This window comes from Nerophis ophidion, linkage group LG10 (assembly GCF_033978795.1).
Source record: "Nerophis ophidion isolate RoL-2023_Sa linkage group LG10, RoL_Noph_v1.0, whole genome shotgun sequence".
NCBI lineage: Eukaryota > Metazoa > Chordata > Actinopteri > Syngnathiformes > Syngnathidae > Nerophis > Nerophis ophidion.
In genome coordinates, this window is record NC_084620.1 from 67,796,947 (window position 1) to 67,818,721 (window position 21,775).

The 21,775-nt window shown below is 40.4% G+C and overlaps 1 protein-coding gene across 1 annotated transcript in view; it reads left to right on the forward strand.

Moving 5' to 3' along the window:
* The first annotated feature begins 388 nt into the window (after nt 1-388).
* The window catches only part of LOC133561207 (peroxisome proliferator-activated receptor alpha-like), a 40,682-nt gene continuing 19,295 nt past the window's right edge, over nt 389-21,775 (forward strand). Inside the window, exons 1-3 of the mRNA XM_061914517.1 lie at nt 389-581; nt 6,872-7,075; nt 13,333-13,487. Coding sequence (XP_061770501.1) covers nt 6,901-7,075; nt 13,333-13,487 — 330 coding nt within the window. The 5' untranslated portion in view covers nt 389-581; nt 6,872-6,900. The remainder of the gene's footprint in view (nt 582-6,871; nt 7,076-13,332; nt 13,488-21,775) is intronic.

A 21,775-nucleotide genomic window follows, 5' to 3' on the forward strand; every position in this document is an offset into this window, starting at 1 on the left:
GTTTTCTACTTATTTAGTGTTGTTTCCGACTAATTTCAACACATTGCTAGTAACAGAATAATAGAAACACATTATTTAGTGTGTCTCGTGTCAGCTGACCCAGAAGCCTTTTTGTAAACAGGAAGTAGGACATCTATACCGGAAGAGGCTTGCTTTTTCCCCTTCCATCCTTTTTGGCAATATTTAATACGACCATGTCCTTTTTTATAGTCAATTACAATCCTCCCAACCAAATAAACGTCAGTGCTGCGCATCCGACGCTGTTTTAAATGTTTTTATTAACGACATCCGGGAGCGTGTGGTTCTCCTCGGGCTGTGATTGGCTGAAACAATAGGTGTGTCAGGAGGGTGTGCGCGTGCGGGGTTTTTTTTTCTTTTTTTCCTGGCTCTAGCTGACGTCACTTCCTGTTGAAGGACGACAGAGGACGCGTTACGAGCACGAGCAACATGGACGGACAGGACACACGGAGATAAAAAAATAAAATAAAATTTAAAAAAAAGAAAAGAAGCTACGCCGAAAACTTCTCACTTCCTTGTCCGCGGCCGGAAGTCTGGAAATGCTTGGGAGCCAAATCTCTGCGGTAAAACTAAACATTCCAACTTTGCTCTTGTTACGTAAGAGGATTTCCTGCGTTGTCTCTCATCACTTTTGTCTTCAGTTAAGTGTCGAGTTGACTATTCCCTATACTTTGTTATTATTGTAATGTTTTCAATGACCTTCGGGTTTGGTTTGGGATGTAAACAAATGGAAGCTCCTTCGCTGTTGCTGCAGGTGCCAGAAATGCTTCAAAATAAGGGCACATTTTAAATGCCTACTGAAATGAGATTTTCTTATTTAAACGGGGATAGCAGGTCCATTCTATGTGTCATACTTGATCATTTTGCGATATCGCCATATTTTTGCTGAAAGGATTTAGTAGAGAACATCGACGATAAAGTTCCCAACTTTTGGTCGCTAATAAAAAAGCCTTGCCTGTACCGGAAGTAGCAGACGATGTGCTCGTGACGTCACATCTGAACATTGTTTACATTGTTTTGTTCATGATCAATAGCGCTTTTTCTATTGGTGTTTGTATTGCTCCAGTTTTAGTGTAAACATGCTCATTGTCATCCATCCATCCATCATCTTCCGCTTATCCGAGGTCGGGTCGCGGGGGCAGCAGCCTAAGCAGGGAAGCCCAGACTTCCCTCTCCCCAGCCACTTCGTCTAGCTCTTCCCGGGGGATCCCGAGGCGTTCCCAGGCAAGCCGGGAGACATAGTCTTCCCAACGTGTCCTGGGTCTTCCCCGTGGCCTCCTACCGGTTGGACGTGCCCTAAACACCTCCCTAGGGAGGCGTTCGGGTGCTCATTGTCATTACTATATTATTTATTTTGCCAACTGCTTATTTGCTATCACATTTACGATCATATTTGTACATATTGTATGTGCTGGTGTTGTTCTATTGTTGTTTTTGTTGTTGTTGTTTTTGACTCTCCGTCTAATCCCTCTCTTATCCCCACAATTTCCCCCTCTGTCTTCCTTTTTTTTCTCTCTTTCTATTCCCTCCTGCCCCGGCCCGGCTGCACCAAATGATAATATAAATACATTTAATAAAGTCAAATTCAATTAAGGAAACAAGAGAAGTATCCTACACTTCTCTTTTGTAAAGTAAGTCTGAACAGCCGATATGGGCATCTACATCAACTATATGAGTTGCCTGAGAAGCTGGACAGGACAAAAAAAAATATATATATAATCATGGCCACCAGCAGCGAGGGGGATTCGGACCGAGAAAGCGACAATTTCCCCATTAAATTGAGCGAGGATGAAAGATTCGTGGACGAGGAAAGTTAGAGTGAAGCACTAGAAGAAACGGCAGTGGTAGCGATTCAGATGTTATTGAACACATTTACTAGGATATTTCTGTAAAATCCCTTATCTGCTTATTGTGTAGCTAGTGTTTTAGTGAGAATGTAAAGTCAAACCTGAAAGTCGGAGGGCTGCGGTGACCGCCAGTGTCTCTGAGGGAAGCCATATGGAGGAGCCAAGAAAGTCACAGCTGCCTTTTTGACAGCTGCTGCAGGAGGACGCAAACTCCGCTGAAGTCTCCGGTAAGAGTTGACTTAATATCACAATTTTCTCATCCAAAAACTTGCCGGTTGACATGTGGTAGAGAAACATGTTCGCTTGCTTTTTAAAGTGTGCCCTTAAAGGCCTATAGTTTATATATCAATGATGAAATATTAACAGTGCAACAAATGCCAATACGGCCGGTTTAGTTTACAAAATTTCAATTTTAAATTTCCCGCAGATTTTCCTGTTGAAAACGTCTTGGAATGATGACGCCTATGTTGACGCGTGCTTGTGACATTATTGGCTGTAGCGGACATTTTATCCCAGCACCACTCACGGCTAAAAGTCGTCTGCTTTAATCGCATAATTACACAGTATTCTGGACATCTGTGTTGCTGAATCTTTTGCAATTTGTTCAATTAATAATGGAGACGTCAAAGAAGAATGCTGTTGGTGGAAAGCGGAGGATTGCAGCTGCCTTTAGCAACCAAAACACAGCCGGTGTTACTTTGTTTGTTGTGAAGCTTTAATATGAAACAGAGCGGTCAAGCGAACATGTTTCTCTACCACATGTCAACCGGCAGGTTTTTGGATGAGAAAATTGTGATATTATGTCGGCTCTTACCGGAGACTTTAGTGGAGTTTGCGTCCTCCTGCAGCAGCTGTGAGTTTCGTGGCTCCTCCATATGGCTTCTCTCAGAGATACTGGCGGTCACCGCAGTCCTCCAACTTTCAGGTACGACTATATAATCTCACTCAAGCGCGAGTAACACAATAAGCAGATAAGGGATTTTCCAGAATTATCCTAGTAAATGTGTCTAATAACATCCGAATCGCTCCCACTGCTGTCGCCTTTTTTTTCTTTCTCTAGAGCAGGGGTTTGGGAACCTTTTTGGCTGAGAGAGCCATACAAGCCAAATATTTTTAAAAGTATTTTCGTGAGAGCGATATAATTTTTTTTTTTTTTTAACACTGAATACAGCTATATGCGTGCAATTTTAAGAAAGACCAACATTTTAGAGTATAATAAGTCTCATTCTTTTTAATAACATTGTTATTCTGAGGCTAACTAAAAATAAATAAAATACTTCTTACCATTAATGCGACTTCTTGAGCAGGTGCGGTAGAAACCGGGCGGTTGGATGAAAATGCATTAGAATGTTTTATATTTTTGTTATTTTTGACACTGTGATTACTAGCGGAGTTATTCATTACTTATTGTGTTAAGCAATGTAAGCTAAGATTTATCTGAGAGCCAGGTGCAGTCATCAAAAGAGCCATAGGTTCCCTACCCCTGCTCTAGTGCCTCACTCTAACTTTCCTCATCCATGAATCTTTCATCCTTGCTCAAATTAATGGGGAATTTGTTGCTTTCTCGGTCCGAATTGCTCTTGCTGCTGGTGGCCATGATTGTAAACGATGTGAGGAGCGCCACAACCCGTGATGTCACGCGCACATCGTCTGCTACTTCCGGTACAGGCAAGGCTTTTTTATTAGCCACCAAAAGTTGCAAACTTTATCGTCGATTTTCTGTACTAAATTCTTTCAGCAAAAATATGGCAATATCGCGAAATGATCAAGTATGACACATAGAATGGACCTGCTATTCCCGTTTGAATAAGAAAATCTCATTTCAGTAGGCCTTTAAAGCTTCACAACAAACAAAGAAACGCCGGCTGTGTTTTGGTTGCTAAAGGCAGCTGCAATCCACCGCTTTCCACCAACAGCATTCTTCCTTGACGTCTCCATTATTAATTGAACAAATTGCCAAAGATTAAGCAACACAGATGTCCAGAATACTGTGTAATTATGCCAATAAAGCAGACTACTTTTAGCCGTGAGTGGTGCTGGGATAAAATGTCCGCTACAACCAATAACGTCACAAGCACGCGTCATCATTCCGTGACGTTTTCAACAGGATAACTCACAGGAAATTTAAACTAAAAAGGCCGTATTGGCATGTGTTGCAATGTTAATATTTCATCATTGATATATAAACTATCAGACTGCGTGGTCGGTAGTAGTGGCTTTCAGTAGGTCTTTAAGGGCACACTTTAAAAAGCTTCCTCTCCTCTTGTGCCCTAAGGATAGAGTTCAGCATCTATGAGGGAAGTAAAACAATGCCTGATGAGGGGACAGGGAGAAGAACACTATGTCCTTGTTTTTTTTTTTCTTCCCCCCTAACAATATGTTTACTAATACAAACCCCGTTTCCATATGAGTTTGGAAATTGTGTTGGATGTAAATATAAACTAATACACCCCGATACCATCACAGATGCTGGCTTTTGAACTTTGCACCTATAACAATCCGAATGGTTATTTTCCTCTTTGTTCCGGAGGACACCACGTCCTCTGTTTCCAAATATAATTTGAAATGTGGACTCGTCAGACCACAGAACACTTTTCCACTTTGCATCAGTCCATCTTAGGCGAGCTCGGGCCCAGTCAAGGATATTGTTGTTAAATGGGTTTGGCTTTGCATAGTAGAGTTTTAACTTGCACTTACAGAAGCAGCGACAAACTGTAGTTACTGACAGTGGTTTTATGAAGTGTTCCTGAGCCCATGTGGTGATATCCTTTACACACTGATGTCGGTTTTTGATGCAGTACTGCCTGAGGGATCAAAGGTCCGTAATATCATCGCTTACGTGCAGGGATTTCTCCAGATACTCTGAACTTTTTGATGATTTTACGGACCGTAGATGGTAAAATCCCTAAATTCCTTGCAATATCTCCTTGAGAAATGTTGTTCTAAAACTGTTCGACTATTTGCTTACAAATTGGTGACCCTCACCCCATCCTTGTTTGTGAATTACTTAGCATTTCATAGAAGCTGCTTTTATACCCAATCATGGCACCCACCTGTTCCCAATTAGCCTGCACACCTGTGGGATGTTCCATATAAGTGTTTGATGAGCATTCCTCAACTTTATCAGTATTCATTGCCACTTTTCCCAACTTCGTTGTCACGTGTTGCTGGCATCAAATTCTAAAGTTAATGATTATTTGCAAAAAAAAAAAAGTTTATGAGTTTGAACATCAAATATGTTGTCTTTGTAGCATATTCAACTGAATATGGGTTGAAAATGATTTGCAAATCATTGTATTCTGTTCATTTTTACATCTAACACAATTTCCCAACTCATATGGAAACAGGGTTTGTAGTTTGGCGAGCTACGGAATACCTTCATGGCTACATTGTTGTCAAGGTTAAATCAGGCTACATGTATGTGCGGAAATAAGAACACTAACATCTGCTGCAAGTCAATTATCGGAAGTACTGAATGTGGAGGAGCTCAAAAGGATGTCCTGGAGCCATCTAATGCAGGAAAAAAAACTCCCCCAACTGTATATATGTTCATCCATCCATTTCCTACCGCTTGTCCCGTTCGGGGTCGCTGGAGCCTATCTCAGCTGCACCCTGGACAAATTGCCATCTCATCGCATCGTTCTTTTTAAGTACTAATGCAAAATAATGGGGCCAAAGAAAGTTGCGAGTGCCAACACTTTGAACAAGAATGTGTGAAACACGATTGAATTTAGGAACATTAATTGCAGCAAAGTACAAAGGTAGTGTCACGTGGCTCTCCCATCCCCGCTTCCACTCATTTTCATCTTCGTCAGCAAGTCTTCTTCGATCAAAGTATATATATATATATATATATATATATACACTATATTGCCAAAAGTGTTTGGCCACCTGCTTTGACTCACATGAACTTGAAGTGTCATTCCATTCCTAACCCATAGGGTTCAATATGATGTCGGTCCACCTGCTATTACAGCTTCAACGTTTCTGGGAAGGCTGTCCACAAGGTTGCGGAGTGTGTTTATAGGAATTTTCCACTATTCTTCCAAAAGCGCATTGATGTTGGTCGAGAAGGCCTGGCTCTCAGTCGCCGTTCTAATTCATCCCAAAGGTGTTCTGTCGGGTTCAGGTCAGGACTCTGTGCAGGCCAGTCAAGTTCATCCACACGAGACTGTCATCCATGTCTTTCTGGACCTTTCTTTGTGCACTGGTGCACAGTCACATAGGAAGACAAAGGGGCCCGCTCCAAAATGTTCCCGCAAGATTAGGAGCATGGAATTGTCCAAAATGTTTTGGTATCCTGGAGCATTCAAAGTTCCTTTCACTGGAACTAAGGGGCCAAGCCCAACTCCTGAAAAACAACCCCACGCCATAATTCCTCCTCCACCAATTCTCACACTCGGCACAATGCAGTCCGAAATGTAGCGTTTTCCCGGCAACTTGGTCCATCAGTTTGGCAGATGGAAAAGCCACTGCTCTAGAGTCCAGTGGCAAGTTCTTTACACCACATTGGACTTAGTGATGTATGGCTTAGATGCATTAATGGAAACCCCTTCCATTAAAGCTCTCTGCGTACTGTACGTGGGCTAATTGGAAGGTCACATGAGGTTTGGAGCTCTGTAGCTTTGCACTATGCGCTTCAGCATCCGCTGACCCCTCTCTGTCAGTTTACGTGGTCTACCACTTGGTTGGCTGAGTTGCTGTTGTTCCCAAACTCTTAATTTCTTTTTATAATAAAGTTGAATTTGGAATATTTAGGACCGAGGAAATTTCCCAACTGGATTTGTTGCACAGGTGGCATCCTATGACAGTTCCATGCTGGAAATCACTGAAAGTGGCCCATTCTTTCACAAATGTTTGTAGAAACAGTCTCCATGTCTAAGTGCTTGATTATCATTTAGATGGGTGGCCAAATACTTTTGGCAATAAAGTGTATATAAATGTACAGTATTATGTTTTTTCTTGTGTTGTCAACTTTACCAACATTATCCCCTTTTTTTCCTTAGTTTGGTGAGTGAGGTGTCCATCTTCCACCATGGCAGGCGACCTCTACTGCCCCCCATCCCCACTTGGGGACTCCCTCCTGGACAGCCCCCTCTGTGCAGACCTCATGGAGGATCTTTGCGACATCTCCCAGTCCATCGGCGAAGACACCATAGGGTTCGATTTCCCGGAGTACCAGAGTCCAGTTGCCGGGTCCGATGCACCCGGTGAGTAGTCGTTCAGTGTCGCCTGTGGCACGCGTAGCTCTAGTACAGGGGTGTCAAACATACGGGCTGCAAGATGAGTTCCTTAAGTATAAAAATTATCCTGAAATTTTTGAACAAAAGAAACAGCTGTTCTAAATGATGTCGCAATAGTTATTACCATATTTCCCTTAATTGCTGCCCGGGCGCTAATTCTTACCAAAGGCAAGCGGTAAAGGCAAGCATGCGCTTATAAATTTGAGTGTGATGTAAGGATACCATCATGAAAAGCACATTTAATAAAAAAAACTTTATTATGGTCTTACCTTTACTTATAAAGGAAGTCCATGCGCAGATCCTTCTGATCAAAAGCATCGATAACTTGTTTATAGAAGTCTTCCTTATCTTTTAAAAGTCTCTCTGTCTCGATGGAGATCTTCCTTTATTACCTCCCGCTTCGATTGAAAGTCCAGTTTAGAAAATGGTTTTATTTTAGATATGTAATCCTCCGTGTTAAAAGTGCAAGCGAGAGGAAAAAATAAACGATCGCTGCTCACTCTTGCTGCTTGTTGTCACTTCTTCTGCAGCCGAGTAGTCGCAAGAAGGATCACTAGCGCCCTCTACCACCAGGAGGCGGGGGTCATTTAATGACTCATATTTGACACACGCAGCTACGGTATATTAATAAAACATAGCTGCTTACTGTTCTTTTTAGCATATTCAATAGCTTGGACCTTAAATCCTACTGAATAGCTCTTAATTTTCTTCCCTTTATGCGATTTAAATTTATTGAAATCAACCTCCTCCGTTTTGAAAATGATGACAGGTGAAGTGTCACTCGTGACGTGACGAGTTTGACCCGGTAGAAATTTTAGACATGCGCTATTAAAGATAATATTTTGCGAAACGAGTTTGACCCGGCGTTAATCCTGAGCCGGCGGTAATGCTAAGCATGCGCTAATTATTTTGCGAAACGATTTTGACCAGGCAGTAATTCTAGGCAGGCACATACTATACACAATTCAAAGAAATACGGTATTTTTATTTTTGTAGATGATGCTACAAATGTACAAAATAAACCACATGATTTTATTACATCAGTCGAGGAAAATGATCAACCCACATAAATAACATTCTGTAATTTATCTTGATAGATTTAAAAATAACACCAATGAGTTGACTTACTAACATTATCACAAAATTTAGCAACAAATAAAGATAGAATACTATTAACCGCAACATGTAAGTGTAAATACAACAACAACATTATGATTTGTACATTTTCGGAATGTGCTTGTTCTATTTTTAAACAAAGATCTGAAGTTGTCTTTATTTTTAAGTTATCGTGCTGTGATTTTACCAGTCCGGCCCACTTGGTAGTAGATTTTTCTCCATGTGGCCCCCCTGATCTAAAATTAGTTTAACACCCCTGCACTAGTAGTATACGGGCTGCGCCAAGGAATCACCTGATTAAAATACAGTTTTATTTTCCTATGTTCAAACACAGTGTGACTGTTCGAACTGTGTGTAACGTTACAGTGGCCAAGAATATTAACTGTACTTGTTAAATGAAACCTTTGCCTTGTTTTTAGTGAATGCTTAGGCCGAGTACGCTACTGTATTTTAATGTTGGTCATTATGGTGCATGGAGGGATCATTTATTTCTCAGATGGGACTTGGTGGAAAAAAGTTTGACTGACGAGAAAGATAGAAGTTAGTTTATCCATAAACAATGTGAAAATTGAGAAGGTGTCTGAAATCAGGTTTCTTGCGGTCATCTTAGATCAGGGGTGTCCAAAGTGCAGCCCGGGGGCCATTTGCGGCCCGCAGCTAATCGTTTACCGCCTTTTTGCAAAATTGATAGTATTGCAAAAAAAAAAAAAAAAAAAAACATTTAAAAAAAGTGGAATGAGGTGAAATGTAATGAGAAAAAGTGGCAATGTTGACACAAAGCTGCCATGCAGGCAGTTTTTTTGTTCCTTTTGTCTTTATTTTCTTTTTTTTCCATTGCTCCAAAAAAAAAAAAGACCAAAAAAAATCTGTTATAATGAATTATTACTTAAAGATTATCACTTTAAAATGTTTTATGTGGGGGGAAAATAGCATATGTTGTGTGGTTGCCAAATAAAAACATCAAAGTTTGGACAAAAGAGCATAAAACAAACAAAATAATAGTTTAAACTTAAAATCGACAGATATATCGGAAGTTGGTCTTAAAATTTAAGTGTTAAAAGTAAAAAAAAAAACCTAATAAAAATGTCACTTTATGAGTGGGGAACCTTTCGGATCTCAAATATATTTAGTAGGATTTTATTTAACTTTTCACTGTGATTACTCAAAAATATTAATTAAAATCAGTGGTGTCCTGCATTATTGATATTTGAGGGCTTTAATTGCTAAATAAAGGAACTCTCCTGAAGGAATCAATAAAGTACCATGAATGACATGAATTGATTAACGTGGACCCCGACTTAAACAAATTGAAAAACTTATTGGGGTGTTACCATTTAGTGGTCAATTGTACGGAATATGTACTGTACTGTGCAATCTACTAATAAAAGTATCAATCAATCAATCAATCAATCAAAGTACTATCTATCTATCTATCTATGTAAATACTGCATATTAGTTGTCTTTGACAGAAAAGGCATAAAACCTTATTTGTTTTACTTTATATCAACCTCAAGTTGATATAGAGATTTACTGTAAGCATTAAATTAAAAAAAATAATAATAATTTGACTTATTTTTAACATTTTACTGATTGAGACCCTCTATGCTTACCAGGAGCCCTAAGGATTAAAAAAAAAAAAATCCACATATTTTGTTTTAGTTTGAAAATGAAAAATATCAAAATGGCCCCCGCATGTTTAAATTTTTCCGTATGCAGCCCTCTGTGGAAAAAGTTTGGACACCCCTGTTTTATATGAAAAGTTGACATGGAAAGCTCATATAATGCATGTGAAAATTAAGGTATCAAAAAGCTTATTTATTTTGAACAAAGTTAAATACAGTTTCCCGTATAACACAATGAGAATGTTAAATTGCTCAATTATTCTACCTTATTTCAATTTTTGTGCAGAAATATGGGGAAATACATATCACAGCAACATAATGCCTTTATTTATTTCCCAGAAAAGAGCAATTCGTATCATTTTTACAGTGGGATATAGAGACCACACAAATCCACTCTTCCATTAGGTCAGGATTATTAAGACTAAAAGACATTGTAGAATTGAATACTCAATTAGTGATGTTCAAAGCTAGAAATAAAGTTCTTCCGAAGGACTTACAAAAGTTAAATCTGAAGATGAGAACCACAGAAGGCCGTATGGCTTTAAACATCTAAGAGTGTGTACAAATTTGAAACAAATGTGCTGGTGTGAAAGCATGGAATTCTCTAAACAAAGACTTAAAAAGCTGTAAGAACATCTTTGAATTTTGATCTAGATTGGACGTTTCATTGTGAAAATGCATCAAGGAAAATTAAAAAAATATGTTGGAGTTCGGGTGTTGGTGGAGGGAACAGTTATAAAGTCATCTAAAATAATTTGTGTTAAAAAGGGGGCGGATAAATACAAGAAGAGTATTCTTCCATCTGCTCCTTTCTGATCATGGAAATGTATAAAAAAACAAAAAAACATTGAAAGTGTCTACTGTACATGGCTTGAATATATGCATTTTCATGAAAGGAATAACAATAAATGATGATGATGACGACGTAAACAATTCTAGTTCATCCAGAATATCTACATTTTCTGGAGTGGACCGATCTTTGACTAAATTTGACAAGTTAACACTCGAGAAAATTCCCCTGCAAATAATACGGCGAGTACAATGCTCATCGGCTGATATCTTTCAAATTGATCGATTAGGACACTGATTTTTTTGGACTCTGGCCGTTTGTTTTGTGACTCGCAAGTCAAACCATGTTTACTTACATTCTCTGTCACTGACAACGCCACTTTCATGGATATAATCAATGAAAAATACACAGTAAAATAAGTACCTAAACTGAAATATAAAAAAAAAAATACACAATAATTTGTGAAGTCTCTTTTTTTCTTTCTAACGTAAAAAAAATGGGGTAAATATTAAGAAAATTATGACATTTTTACCAAAAAAAAAATCCCAGTTACAACCTTGTGCTCCAGTGACTTTGTTTTGAAGAAGTTGACCAGAAATTAGTCTATTTTCTATCAATCAATTTTTATTTATATAGCCCTAAATCCCAAGTGTCTCAAAGGGCTGCACAAGCCACGACGACATCCTCGGTTCAGAGCCCACATAAGGACAAGGAAAAACTCTCAACCTAGTGGGTTGTCAATATGAATGACTATGAGAAACCTTGGAGAGGACCACACGTGGTTGACCCATCCCCTCCAAGGGGAAACAGATGCAATAGACGTCGAGTGGGTCTACCATTATATTGTGGAAGTCCAGTCCATAGTGGATCTAACATAATAGTGGGAGTCCAGTCCATAGTGGATCTAACATAATAGTAGTAGTCCAGTTCATAGTGGATCTAACATAATAGTGGGAGTCCAGTTCATAGTGGATCTAACATAATAGTGGGAGTCCAGTCCATAGTGGATCTAACATAATAGTGGGAGTCCAGTCCATAGTGGATCTAACATAATAGTAGTAGTCCAGTTCATAGTGGATCTAACATAATAGTGGGAGTCCAGTTCATAGTGGATCTAACATAATAGTGGGAGTCCAGTCCATAGTGGATCTAACATAATAGTAGTAGTCCAGTTCATAGTGGATCTAACATAATAGTGGGAGTCCAGTTCATAGTGGATCTAACATAATAGTGGGAGTCCAGTCCATAGTGGATCTAACATAATAGTGGGAGTCCAGTCCATAGTGGATCTAACATAATAGTAGTAGTCCAGTTCATAGTGGATCTAACATAATAGTGGGAGTCCAGTTCATAGTGGATCTAACATAATAGTGGGAGTCCAGTCCATAGTGGATCTAACATAATAGTGGGAGTCCAGTTCATAGTGGATCTAACATAAGTCATATTTTTGGTTCCTTTAATAATTAAAACAAATTTACATTATTGCAACCAGTTGATAAAACATTGTCCTTTACAATTATAAAAGCTTTTTACAAAAATCTGGGGTAGATCTTGCTGAAATCCTATGTATTGAATGAATACAGAATCGTTTTGAATCCGAAAAATATCGTCTTTGAATCGAATCGAAAAAATCGATATATTATCGAATCGTGGGAAACCCAAAGATTCACAGCCCTAATATATATATATATATATATATATATATATATATATATATATATATATATAATATGTGTGTGTGTGTCTTGATTGGATTATCCAGAGAATAGTGCTCGATACCGTGGTAGAGCGCAATATGTAGGTGTAGGTCTTGTGATTTTTTCCCACACCTATATATATATATATATATATATATATATATATATATATATATATATATATATATATATGTATGTATGTATGTATGTATGTATGTATGTATGCTTCATGGTGGAAGAGGGGTTAGTGCGTCTGCCTCACAATACAAAGGTCCTGCAGTCCTGGGTTCAAATCCAGTCTCGGTATCTTTCTGTGTGGAGTTTGCATGTTCTCCCCGTGAATGCGTGGGTTCCCTCCGGGTACTCCGGCTTCCTCCCACTTCCAAAGACATGCACCTGGGGATAGGTTGATTGGCAACACTAAATTGGCCCTAGTGTGTGAATGTTGTCTGTCTATCTGTGTTGGCCCTGTGATGAGGTGGCGACTTGTCCAGGGTGTACCCCGCCTTCTGCCCGATTGTAGCTGAGATAGGCGCCAGCGACCCCGAAAGGGAATAAGCGGTAGAAAATGGATGGGATGGATATACATATATATATATGTATGTATATATATATATATATATATATATATATATATATATATATATATATATATATATATATATAATAAATACTTGACTTTCAGTGAATTCAGGTTGGCAAGTATGCTCTAATCACATTTTTACTTTCCATATTTGGCCATTAAAAAGGAATTACTCCATCTTACGTGTCAAATATTTTCCAATAAGGTCCCCTTTCGATATTTTTTCTGACATTCTTTGGGTATTTTCTGCCCTAAATATGACTTAAGTAACATTAGCTCTTGTCTGAAAGCTACTCACTGCTTAGCCATAATACCAAAATGTCTGCCTTTACAATGAAACTAATGCGAGAGAGATTCTTTTGCAATGTTTTTTTGTTTTTTTTGTGCTGTCAAGTGTTCTCTTCTCTGTGCTGCAGACACCTTGACTCCAGCCTCCAGCCCGTCACCGGGGTGTTGCGGAGCTGCGCCAGAGCCCAGCGAGAGCGCCAGCCCCCTCAACTTGGAGTGCAGGGTGTGCTCGGACAAAGCCTCAGGCTTCCATTACGGCGTGCACGCATGCGAGGGCTGCAAGGTGAGTAGAATGTACTTCAGTACGTAACAAAGGCTGCAAATAGAACCGAAAATCCCGATTGGTCAATTGCACGGAAAGAACAATCAGGTGCGACAAGGAGCAGGTCGCCTCCCTCGCACACACACACTGTTTGGCATGTGACCTAGAGGCCTGTGGAAAGTTCCCGAGACGCCGAGCCAGTCGGACTTATTTGAGGTCGGGGACACGGCGGCCTTGGCTGACTCGTCACCTCTCTCCCGCTTGGCTCCCCGCCAACCCTGGGTGACGCCAATACACTTTCAGTCCCCACTTATGGCCGCCATCATGCGTCGTCACCGCCGTACTTGTCTGAACCACGAATCCAGGGGTGTCAAACTCAAATACAGAGTGGGCCAAAATGTAAAACTGAACAAAGCCGCGGACCAAGGTTGAACAAATTAAGCTTTTAATAGGGACACAAACAAATTTAACATTAAATATTGAACAAGCAAGGCTTATATAACTTTAGTGACATGCAAAATCCAGTTTCAAATAATAATAATAATAATAATTAAAAAAATATCAATGGCATATCAAATCAAATTCAAATACAAATTTGTATGCTTTTTTTCTATTAGCAATCTTCTGAGGTAAATATTAATGTTTTTCCACAGGCTAATAATAAATTTGAAAATAAAATAACAATAATGAATGAACCAAGCATTAAAGCCTTGAAGTAGCGAGAGAAAATGCATGAATAAAACGTTAATTATTGGTCAGTTTGCTGGAAGAGTTAGTTCTGCAAGGGGTTCTGGGTATTTGTTCTGTGGTGTTACGGTGCGGATGTTCACCCGAAATGTGTTTGCCATTCTTGTTTGGTGTGGGTTCACAGTGTGGCGCATATTTGTAACAGTGCTAAAGTTGTTAATACGGCCACCCTCAGTGTGACCTGTATGGCTGTTGACCAAGTATGCTTGCATTCACTTGTGTGTGTGTGTGTGTAAAAGCCACAAATAGTATGTGACACGCTGTTAGTATGGAGGAAAAGCGGACGTGACGACAGGTTGTAGAGAACGCTAAAGGCAGTGCCTTAAATGCACGCCCCCAATATAGTTGTCCAGGTGGAAATCGGTAGAAATTCGGGAAAATGGTTGCCCCGGGAGATTTTCAGGAGGGGTACTGAACTTCGGGAGTCTACCGGGAAAATTAGGAGGGTTGGCAAGTATGAGTATTAGCGGTGAATGCGGTGTTAGAGCGGCACCGACGCTGTATAACACCGGCGGGCCAGCTCTAATGCTAAATTGATATTGCCTCAAGGGCCAAATTAAATTACACGGCGGGCCAGATTTGGCCCGCGGGCCAGAGTTTGACACCCATGCACTAATCTACAAACCCCCGTTCCATATGAGTGGGGAAATTGTTAGATGTAAATATAAACAGAATACAATGATTTGTAAATCATTTTCAACCCATATTCAGTTGAATATGCTACAAAGACAACATATTTGATGTTCAAACTGATAAACATTTTTTTTTTTTGCAAATAATCATTAACTTTAGAATTTGATGCCAGCAACACGTGACAAAGAAGTTGGGAAAGGTGGCAATAAATACTGATAAAGTTGAGGAATGCTCATCAAACACTTATATGGAACATCCCACAGGTGTGCAGGCTAATTGGGAACAGGTGGGTGCCATGATTGGGTATAAAAGCAGCTTCCATGAAATGCTAAGTAATTCACAAACAAGAATGGGGTGAGGGTCACCAATTTGTAAGCAAATTGGCGAACAGTTTTAAGAACAACATTTCTCAACGAGCTATTGCAAGGAATTTAGGGATTTTACCATCTATGGTCCGTAAAATCATCAAAAGGTTCAGAGAATCTGGAGAAATCACTGCACTTAAGCGATGATATTACGGACTTTTGATCCCTCAGGCGGTACTGCATCAAAAACCGACATCAGTGTGTAAAGGATATCACCACATGGGCTCAGGAACACTTCATAAAACCACTGTCAGTAACTACAGTGGGTCGCCACATCTGTAAGTGCAAGTTAAAACTCTGCTATGCAAAGCGAAAGTCATTTATCAACAACACCAAGGAACGCCGCCGGCTTCGCTGGGCCCGAGCTCATCTAAGATGGACTGATGCAAAGTGGAAAAGTGTTCTGTGGTCTGACGAGTCCACATTTCAAATTATATTTGGAAACTGTGGACGTGGTGTCCTCCGGAACAAAGAGGAAAATAACCATCCGGATTGTTGTAGGCGCAAAGTTCAAAAGCCAGCATCTGTGATGGTATGGGGGTGTATTAGTGCCCAAGGCATGGGTAACTTACACATCTGTGAAGGCACCATTAATGCTGAAAGGTCCATACAGTTTTTGGAGCAACAAATGTTGTCATCCAAGCAACGTTAACATGGACGCCCCTGCTTATTTCAGCAAAACAATGCCAAGCCACGTGTTACAACAGCGTGGCTTCGCAGTAAAAGAGTGCAGGTACTTTCCTGGCCCGCCTGCAGTCCAGACCTGTCTCCCATCGAAAACGTGTGGCGCATTATGAAGCGTAAAATACCACAGCGGAGACCCCGGACTGTTGAACGACTGAAGCTCTACATAAAACAAGAATGAGGAAGAATTCCAATTTCAAAGCTTCAACAATTAATTTCCTCAGTTCCCAAACGTTTATTTAGTGTTGTTAAAAAAAAAGGTGATGTAACACAGTGGTGAACATGCCCTTTCCCAACTACTTTGAGTTTGAACGTCAAATATCTTGTCTTTGTAGTGAATTCAATTGAATATGGTTCGAAAAGGATTTGCAAATCATTGTATTCTGTTTATATTTACATCTAACACAATTTCCCAACTCATATGGAAATGGGGTTTGTAATTCCGTCCTCGCGCGTACAACATTTTTTTCTTCCAGTTAATTGTCCAACCGTTGAGCTGCTCCATGTCTCTGTGCCTGTTCCACACATTGCGCCATCATGGAAAAATACCACCACGGAGAGCTCGCAATTATATTTGCACATGGTGTGATCTTTCACCAGCTCCTTGTAAAGAGGGAGTAGAGATGTGCTTGGGGGGATTCATTAATTGTTCTTTTTAAAATTGTTCTGCCATGGCCAAAATGATTTACTGAACTTTGTTTGAACGAACCACAACAAGCACCACTGGAATAGAGCCCGAGGGTGAAAGCTGAACCACGTCACGTCAACTGTAAAAAAACAAAGCATTCAGTTATTTTGCTCATGAATTATATTTTTGTAGTCAAATAACTAGGGGTGTAACGGTACACAAAAATTTCGGTTCGGTATGTACCTTGGTTTAGAGGTCACGGTTCGGTTAATTTTCGGTACAGTAAGAAAACAACTAAATATACATTTTTGGGTTATTTATTTGCCAAATTTGTAAACAATGGCTTTATCCTTTTAACATTGAGAACACTATAATAATTCTGCCCACGTTAATCCACATTAAACTGCCTCAAGTTGTTGCTTGGATTAAATAAAATGACAAAACTTTTCTTCAGTTAAACAGTTTCAAGTCAACTCATCAGGCTTAATTTATTACAGCATTTGGGAAGCCTGTAGTTGATTTTTATTATGTAAATGTTATATTTGTATCAACATGTGATTGCAGGGACCCTGCCATTCAAAACTAGGCTGCTACATTACTAATGATTCATGTAACTATAGCTGGAAAAAATAGTACAATAGCAATAGGAGAGACTATTCATCTCTGAACACCATGGAGTTCATGTAGGCTTTATGATGCACTTACATTAATACATCAACTATCAGACTCTTCATTTAACAATGTCCTTTTTTTCTGCTTCAACACTGTCCATAACACACACACACACACACCGCAAAACTAGCTAATGTTACGCTAATAGCTAATGAGCTTTCACCTCAAGCCAGGACTGCGAGTGAGCTGAGCTGCAGTTTGTTTCTAGAAGGTCAACGGGCTCATAGTGATGTTAGTAGTAGTTGGCTGGAATGTGTTTATTATCATTTGGGGAGAGTATGCTATCTTATGCTCACCTGCTAAACACCTTTCTGCTCGACGCTGAAGCATTTGCTACATTCGCTCTGAATACGCACTGCTGACTGGCTGTTACCGCTATATATGTAACCAATCAGATGGTTGCGTGGGTGGGACAATGCTGGGTGCTGTGTAGGAGACAGAGGCAGAAAGCAGAGCAGCTTGTTAAGACTTTAGCTGAGGCGGCTACTTCATGTGTTCGTGTGGAAACTCGTTCGGTACACTTCCGCACCAAACCGAAACGGTTCAATACAAATACACGTACCGTTACACCCCTACAAATAAACCAATCAGCTAGATCCCTGCTGACTTAATCCGCCTTGGTAACCTTGCTCTATTCACTCTCTACTAGTAGATACATAACTCCGGTATCGGTCCCATTTTTTGTTTTGTTATTTGGTTGATCGAACTTGACCTTGTTTTCCATCCATCCATCCATTTTCTTCCGCTTATCTGAGGTTGGGTCGTGGGGGCAGCAGCCTAAGCAGGGAAGCCCAGACTTCCCTCTCCCCAGCCACTTCGTCCAGCTCTTCCCGGGGGATCCCGAGGCGTTCCCAGGCCAGCCCGGAGACATAGTCTTCCCAACGTGTCCTGGGTCTTCCCTGTGACCTCCTACCAGTCGGACGTGCCCTAAACACCTCCCTAGGGAGGCGTTCGGGTGGCATCCTGACCAGATGCCCGAACCACCTCATCTGGCTCCTCTCCATGTGGAGGATCAGCGGCTTTACTTTGAGCTTCCCCCGGATGACAGAGCTTATGTTACTAAAGTCATGCTTATTTAAAATTTCTGCATGGATTGGCTTAAAATGAAATGTGTTTTGAGGCTTAAAACAGCTTAAAATGATGCAAGCAGCGCCATCTTACTACCACTACTGAGAAATATGCCTTGCGACTGTCACTCCAAAATTTAAAAACATGCAAAGTAAATGTTACATGCTAACTTTACGATCCTTGGGGAACCTTGTTCCATCCACTTTCCACCAGTTGATACAGAACCCTTATTCGTCACAACTTTTTGTTTTGTTCATTTGTTGTTTAAACTTTACTTTGTTCTCTTCTACCTATTTATAATCCCTGCAATTAAATGTGTTCTGAGGCTCAGAGCAATGCTAACATAATCCGCCTTGGTGACATCACTCCATTCACTTTCCACCAGTACATACTAGGGCAGGGGAAGGGAACCTATGGCTCTAGAGCCAGATGTGGCTCTTTTGATGACTGCATCTGGCTCTCGGATAAATCTGAGCTGACATTGCTTAACACGATAAGTAATGGATAATTCCACTTGTAATCACAGTGTTTAAAATAACGTTCAAAATATAAAACATTTTCATGCTTTTTTATGTGCAAGAAGTTGCGTTAATGGTAAGAAGTAATTCATTTATTATTGGTTAGTGTTGGGCTTGCCCTCCTGGGGGTTCTTCAGACCACCAATAGCCTGTTTTAGGGTTACAATATTGTTTTATTTTATTTTTCTCTCAGTTGCTTTCCAGCAATTGTCTTTTTCTCTTTCGTCCTCACTCGCGCTCTGGCTCCAGCCCCAACCCTGTCTCTCCTCCTGGCTGCTGTTTATAGCAGAGCGACAGCTGATTACATAACAAGGCCCAGGTGGGCTATCTACGCACCTGTTGCTGATTTCGAGGCCGGTCCTGGCAACATCCCGCTTTGCTGCAGGCCCGCAGACCACGCCCCCTCCACAGTTAACTTCAGAATAACAATGTTAATACAAAGAATAAAAGACCTATTATACTCTGGAAATGTTGGTCTTACTTAAAAATGCACGTGTTTAGTTGTGTTCAGTGTTAAAAATGTTAATACAAAGAATAAAAGACCTATTATACTCTGGAAATGTTGGTCTTACTTAAAAATGCACGTGTTTAGTTGTGTTCAGTGTTAAAAAAATTATTATATGGCTCTTAGGGAAATACATTTTAAAATATTTGGCTTCTTGGCTCTCTCAGCCAAAAAGGTTCCCGACCCCTGTACTAGGGGTATAACAGTACGTGTATTTGTATTGAACGGTTTCGGTACGGGGGTTTCGGTTCGGTTCGGAGGTGTACCGATCGACACGGACATATTAAGTAGCGCACTGCACGTTGTGTAAACAATGCACACTGAGGCACCATGAATTGATTTACGTGGACCCTGACTTAAACAAGTTGAAAAACTTATTCGGGTGTTACCATTTAGTGGTCAATTGTACGGAATATGTACTGTACTGTGCAATCTACTAATAACAGTTTCAATCAATCAAAAAAACAACAACAACTGGGCTACGATGGACTGACCATACCTCCTCTTTTCACGGGATATGTCCTCTTTTGCGGGGCTGTCCGGGTGGAGTTTCTTAAATGCCTCAAATGTCCGGCATTTTAAGTTAGGGTTGCGTGTATTTTCAATGTACGTTTAGGGTTAAGAAGGGGTTAAAAACAAAATAAAAAGTGATGGACGCAGCAAAATTCTTGAGAGACAGAGAGAGCGAGAGAGTTATGATAAACGCGCATGAGTCGCCAGGCTCTGCTTTTTACCCATAGATTTATCAGATTTTATTTTTTATTATCTATAGCAGGGGTGTCAAAAGTGTGCCCCGGAGGCCATTTGCGGCCCACAGCTAATGTTTTAAAAGCCCACGGCACATTCTAAAAATACTATTAAAATAAACAAAAACATAAACAAATATTTTAAAAAGTATTTCCGTGAGAGCCATATAAAACATTTTTTTAAGACTGAATATAACATTGAGTGAATTTTTAAGTAAGACCAACACTTTTAGAGTATAATAAGTATCTTATTCTTTTTAATAACATTGTTATTCTGAAGCTAACCAACAATGAATAAAATACTTCTTACCATTAATGCGACTTGTTGAACTGGTGCGGTAGAAACCGGATGGATGCATTAAAATGCATGAGAATGTTTTATATTTTGAACGTTATTTTTGACACTGTGATTACCAGCGGAATTATTCATTACTTATTGTGATTTATCTAAGAGCCAGGTGCAGTCATCAAAAGAGCCACATCTGGCTCTAGAGCCATAGGTTCCCTACCCCTGGCCTAAAGGCTATAAGTAATTTAGAAAAAGTTGCAACGTTGAATAATAAAACAAAGCTGTTTTTTTTTTTCTTTCAAACTGTCATTGCTCAAAACATAATATTGAACCAATATCAATGTTATTATGAATTATTGACCTATCCAAGTTTCCGATTACTTCACATAAAATATTCTACTAAGAAAAATATTTTTGGTGGAAGATTTAGCAAATTTGTTAAATAAATAATCAAAAAATTTATATTTTTTTGTTTTCTTACTGTACCGGAAATGAACCGAACCGTGACCTCTGAACCGAGGTACATACCGAACCGAAATTTTTATGTACCGTTACACCCCTAATATATACAGAATGTTTGTATTTATCACAAATTTTATGATTAGTTTGTTTAATTGTTTAAACTCTATTTTGTTCACTTCATCCATCCATCATATTCCGCTTATCCGAGGTCGGGTCGCGGGGGCAGCAGCCTAAGCAGGGAAGCCCAGACTTCCCTCTCTCCAGCCACTTCTTCCAGCTCTTCCCAGGGGATCCCGAGGCGTTCCCAGGCCAGCCGGGAGACATAGTCTTCCCAACGTGTCCTGGGTCTTCCCCGTGGCCTCCTACCAGCTGGACGTGCCCTAAACACATCCCTAGGGAGGCGTTCGGGTGGCATCCTGACCAGATGCCCGAACCACCTTATCTGGCTCCTCTCCATGTGGAGGAGCAGCGGCTTTACTTTGAGTTCCTCCCGGATGACAGAGCTTCTCACCCTATCTCTAAGGGAGAGACCCACCACCCGGCGGAGGAAACTCATTTCGGCCGCTTGTACCCGTGATCTTATCCTTTCGGTCAATCAATCAATCAATCAATGTTTACTTATATAGCCCTAAATCACTAGTGTCTCAAAGGGCTGCACAAACCACTACGACATCCTCTGTAGGCCCACATAAGGGCAAGGAAAACTCACACCCAGTGGGACGTCGGTGACAATGATGACTATGAGAACCTTGGAGAGGAGGAAAGCAATGGATGTCGAGCGGGTCTAACATGATACTGTGAAAGTTCAATCCATAATGGATCCAACACAGTCGCAAGAGTCCAGTCCAAAGCGGATCCAGCACAGCGAGAGTCCCGTTCACAGCGGAGCCAGCAGGAAACCATCCCAAGCGGAGGCGGATCAGCAGCGCAGAGATGTCCCAAGCCGATACACAGGCGAGCAGTACATGGCCACCGGATCGGACCGGACCCCC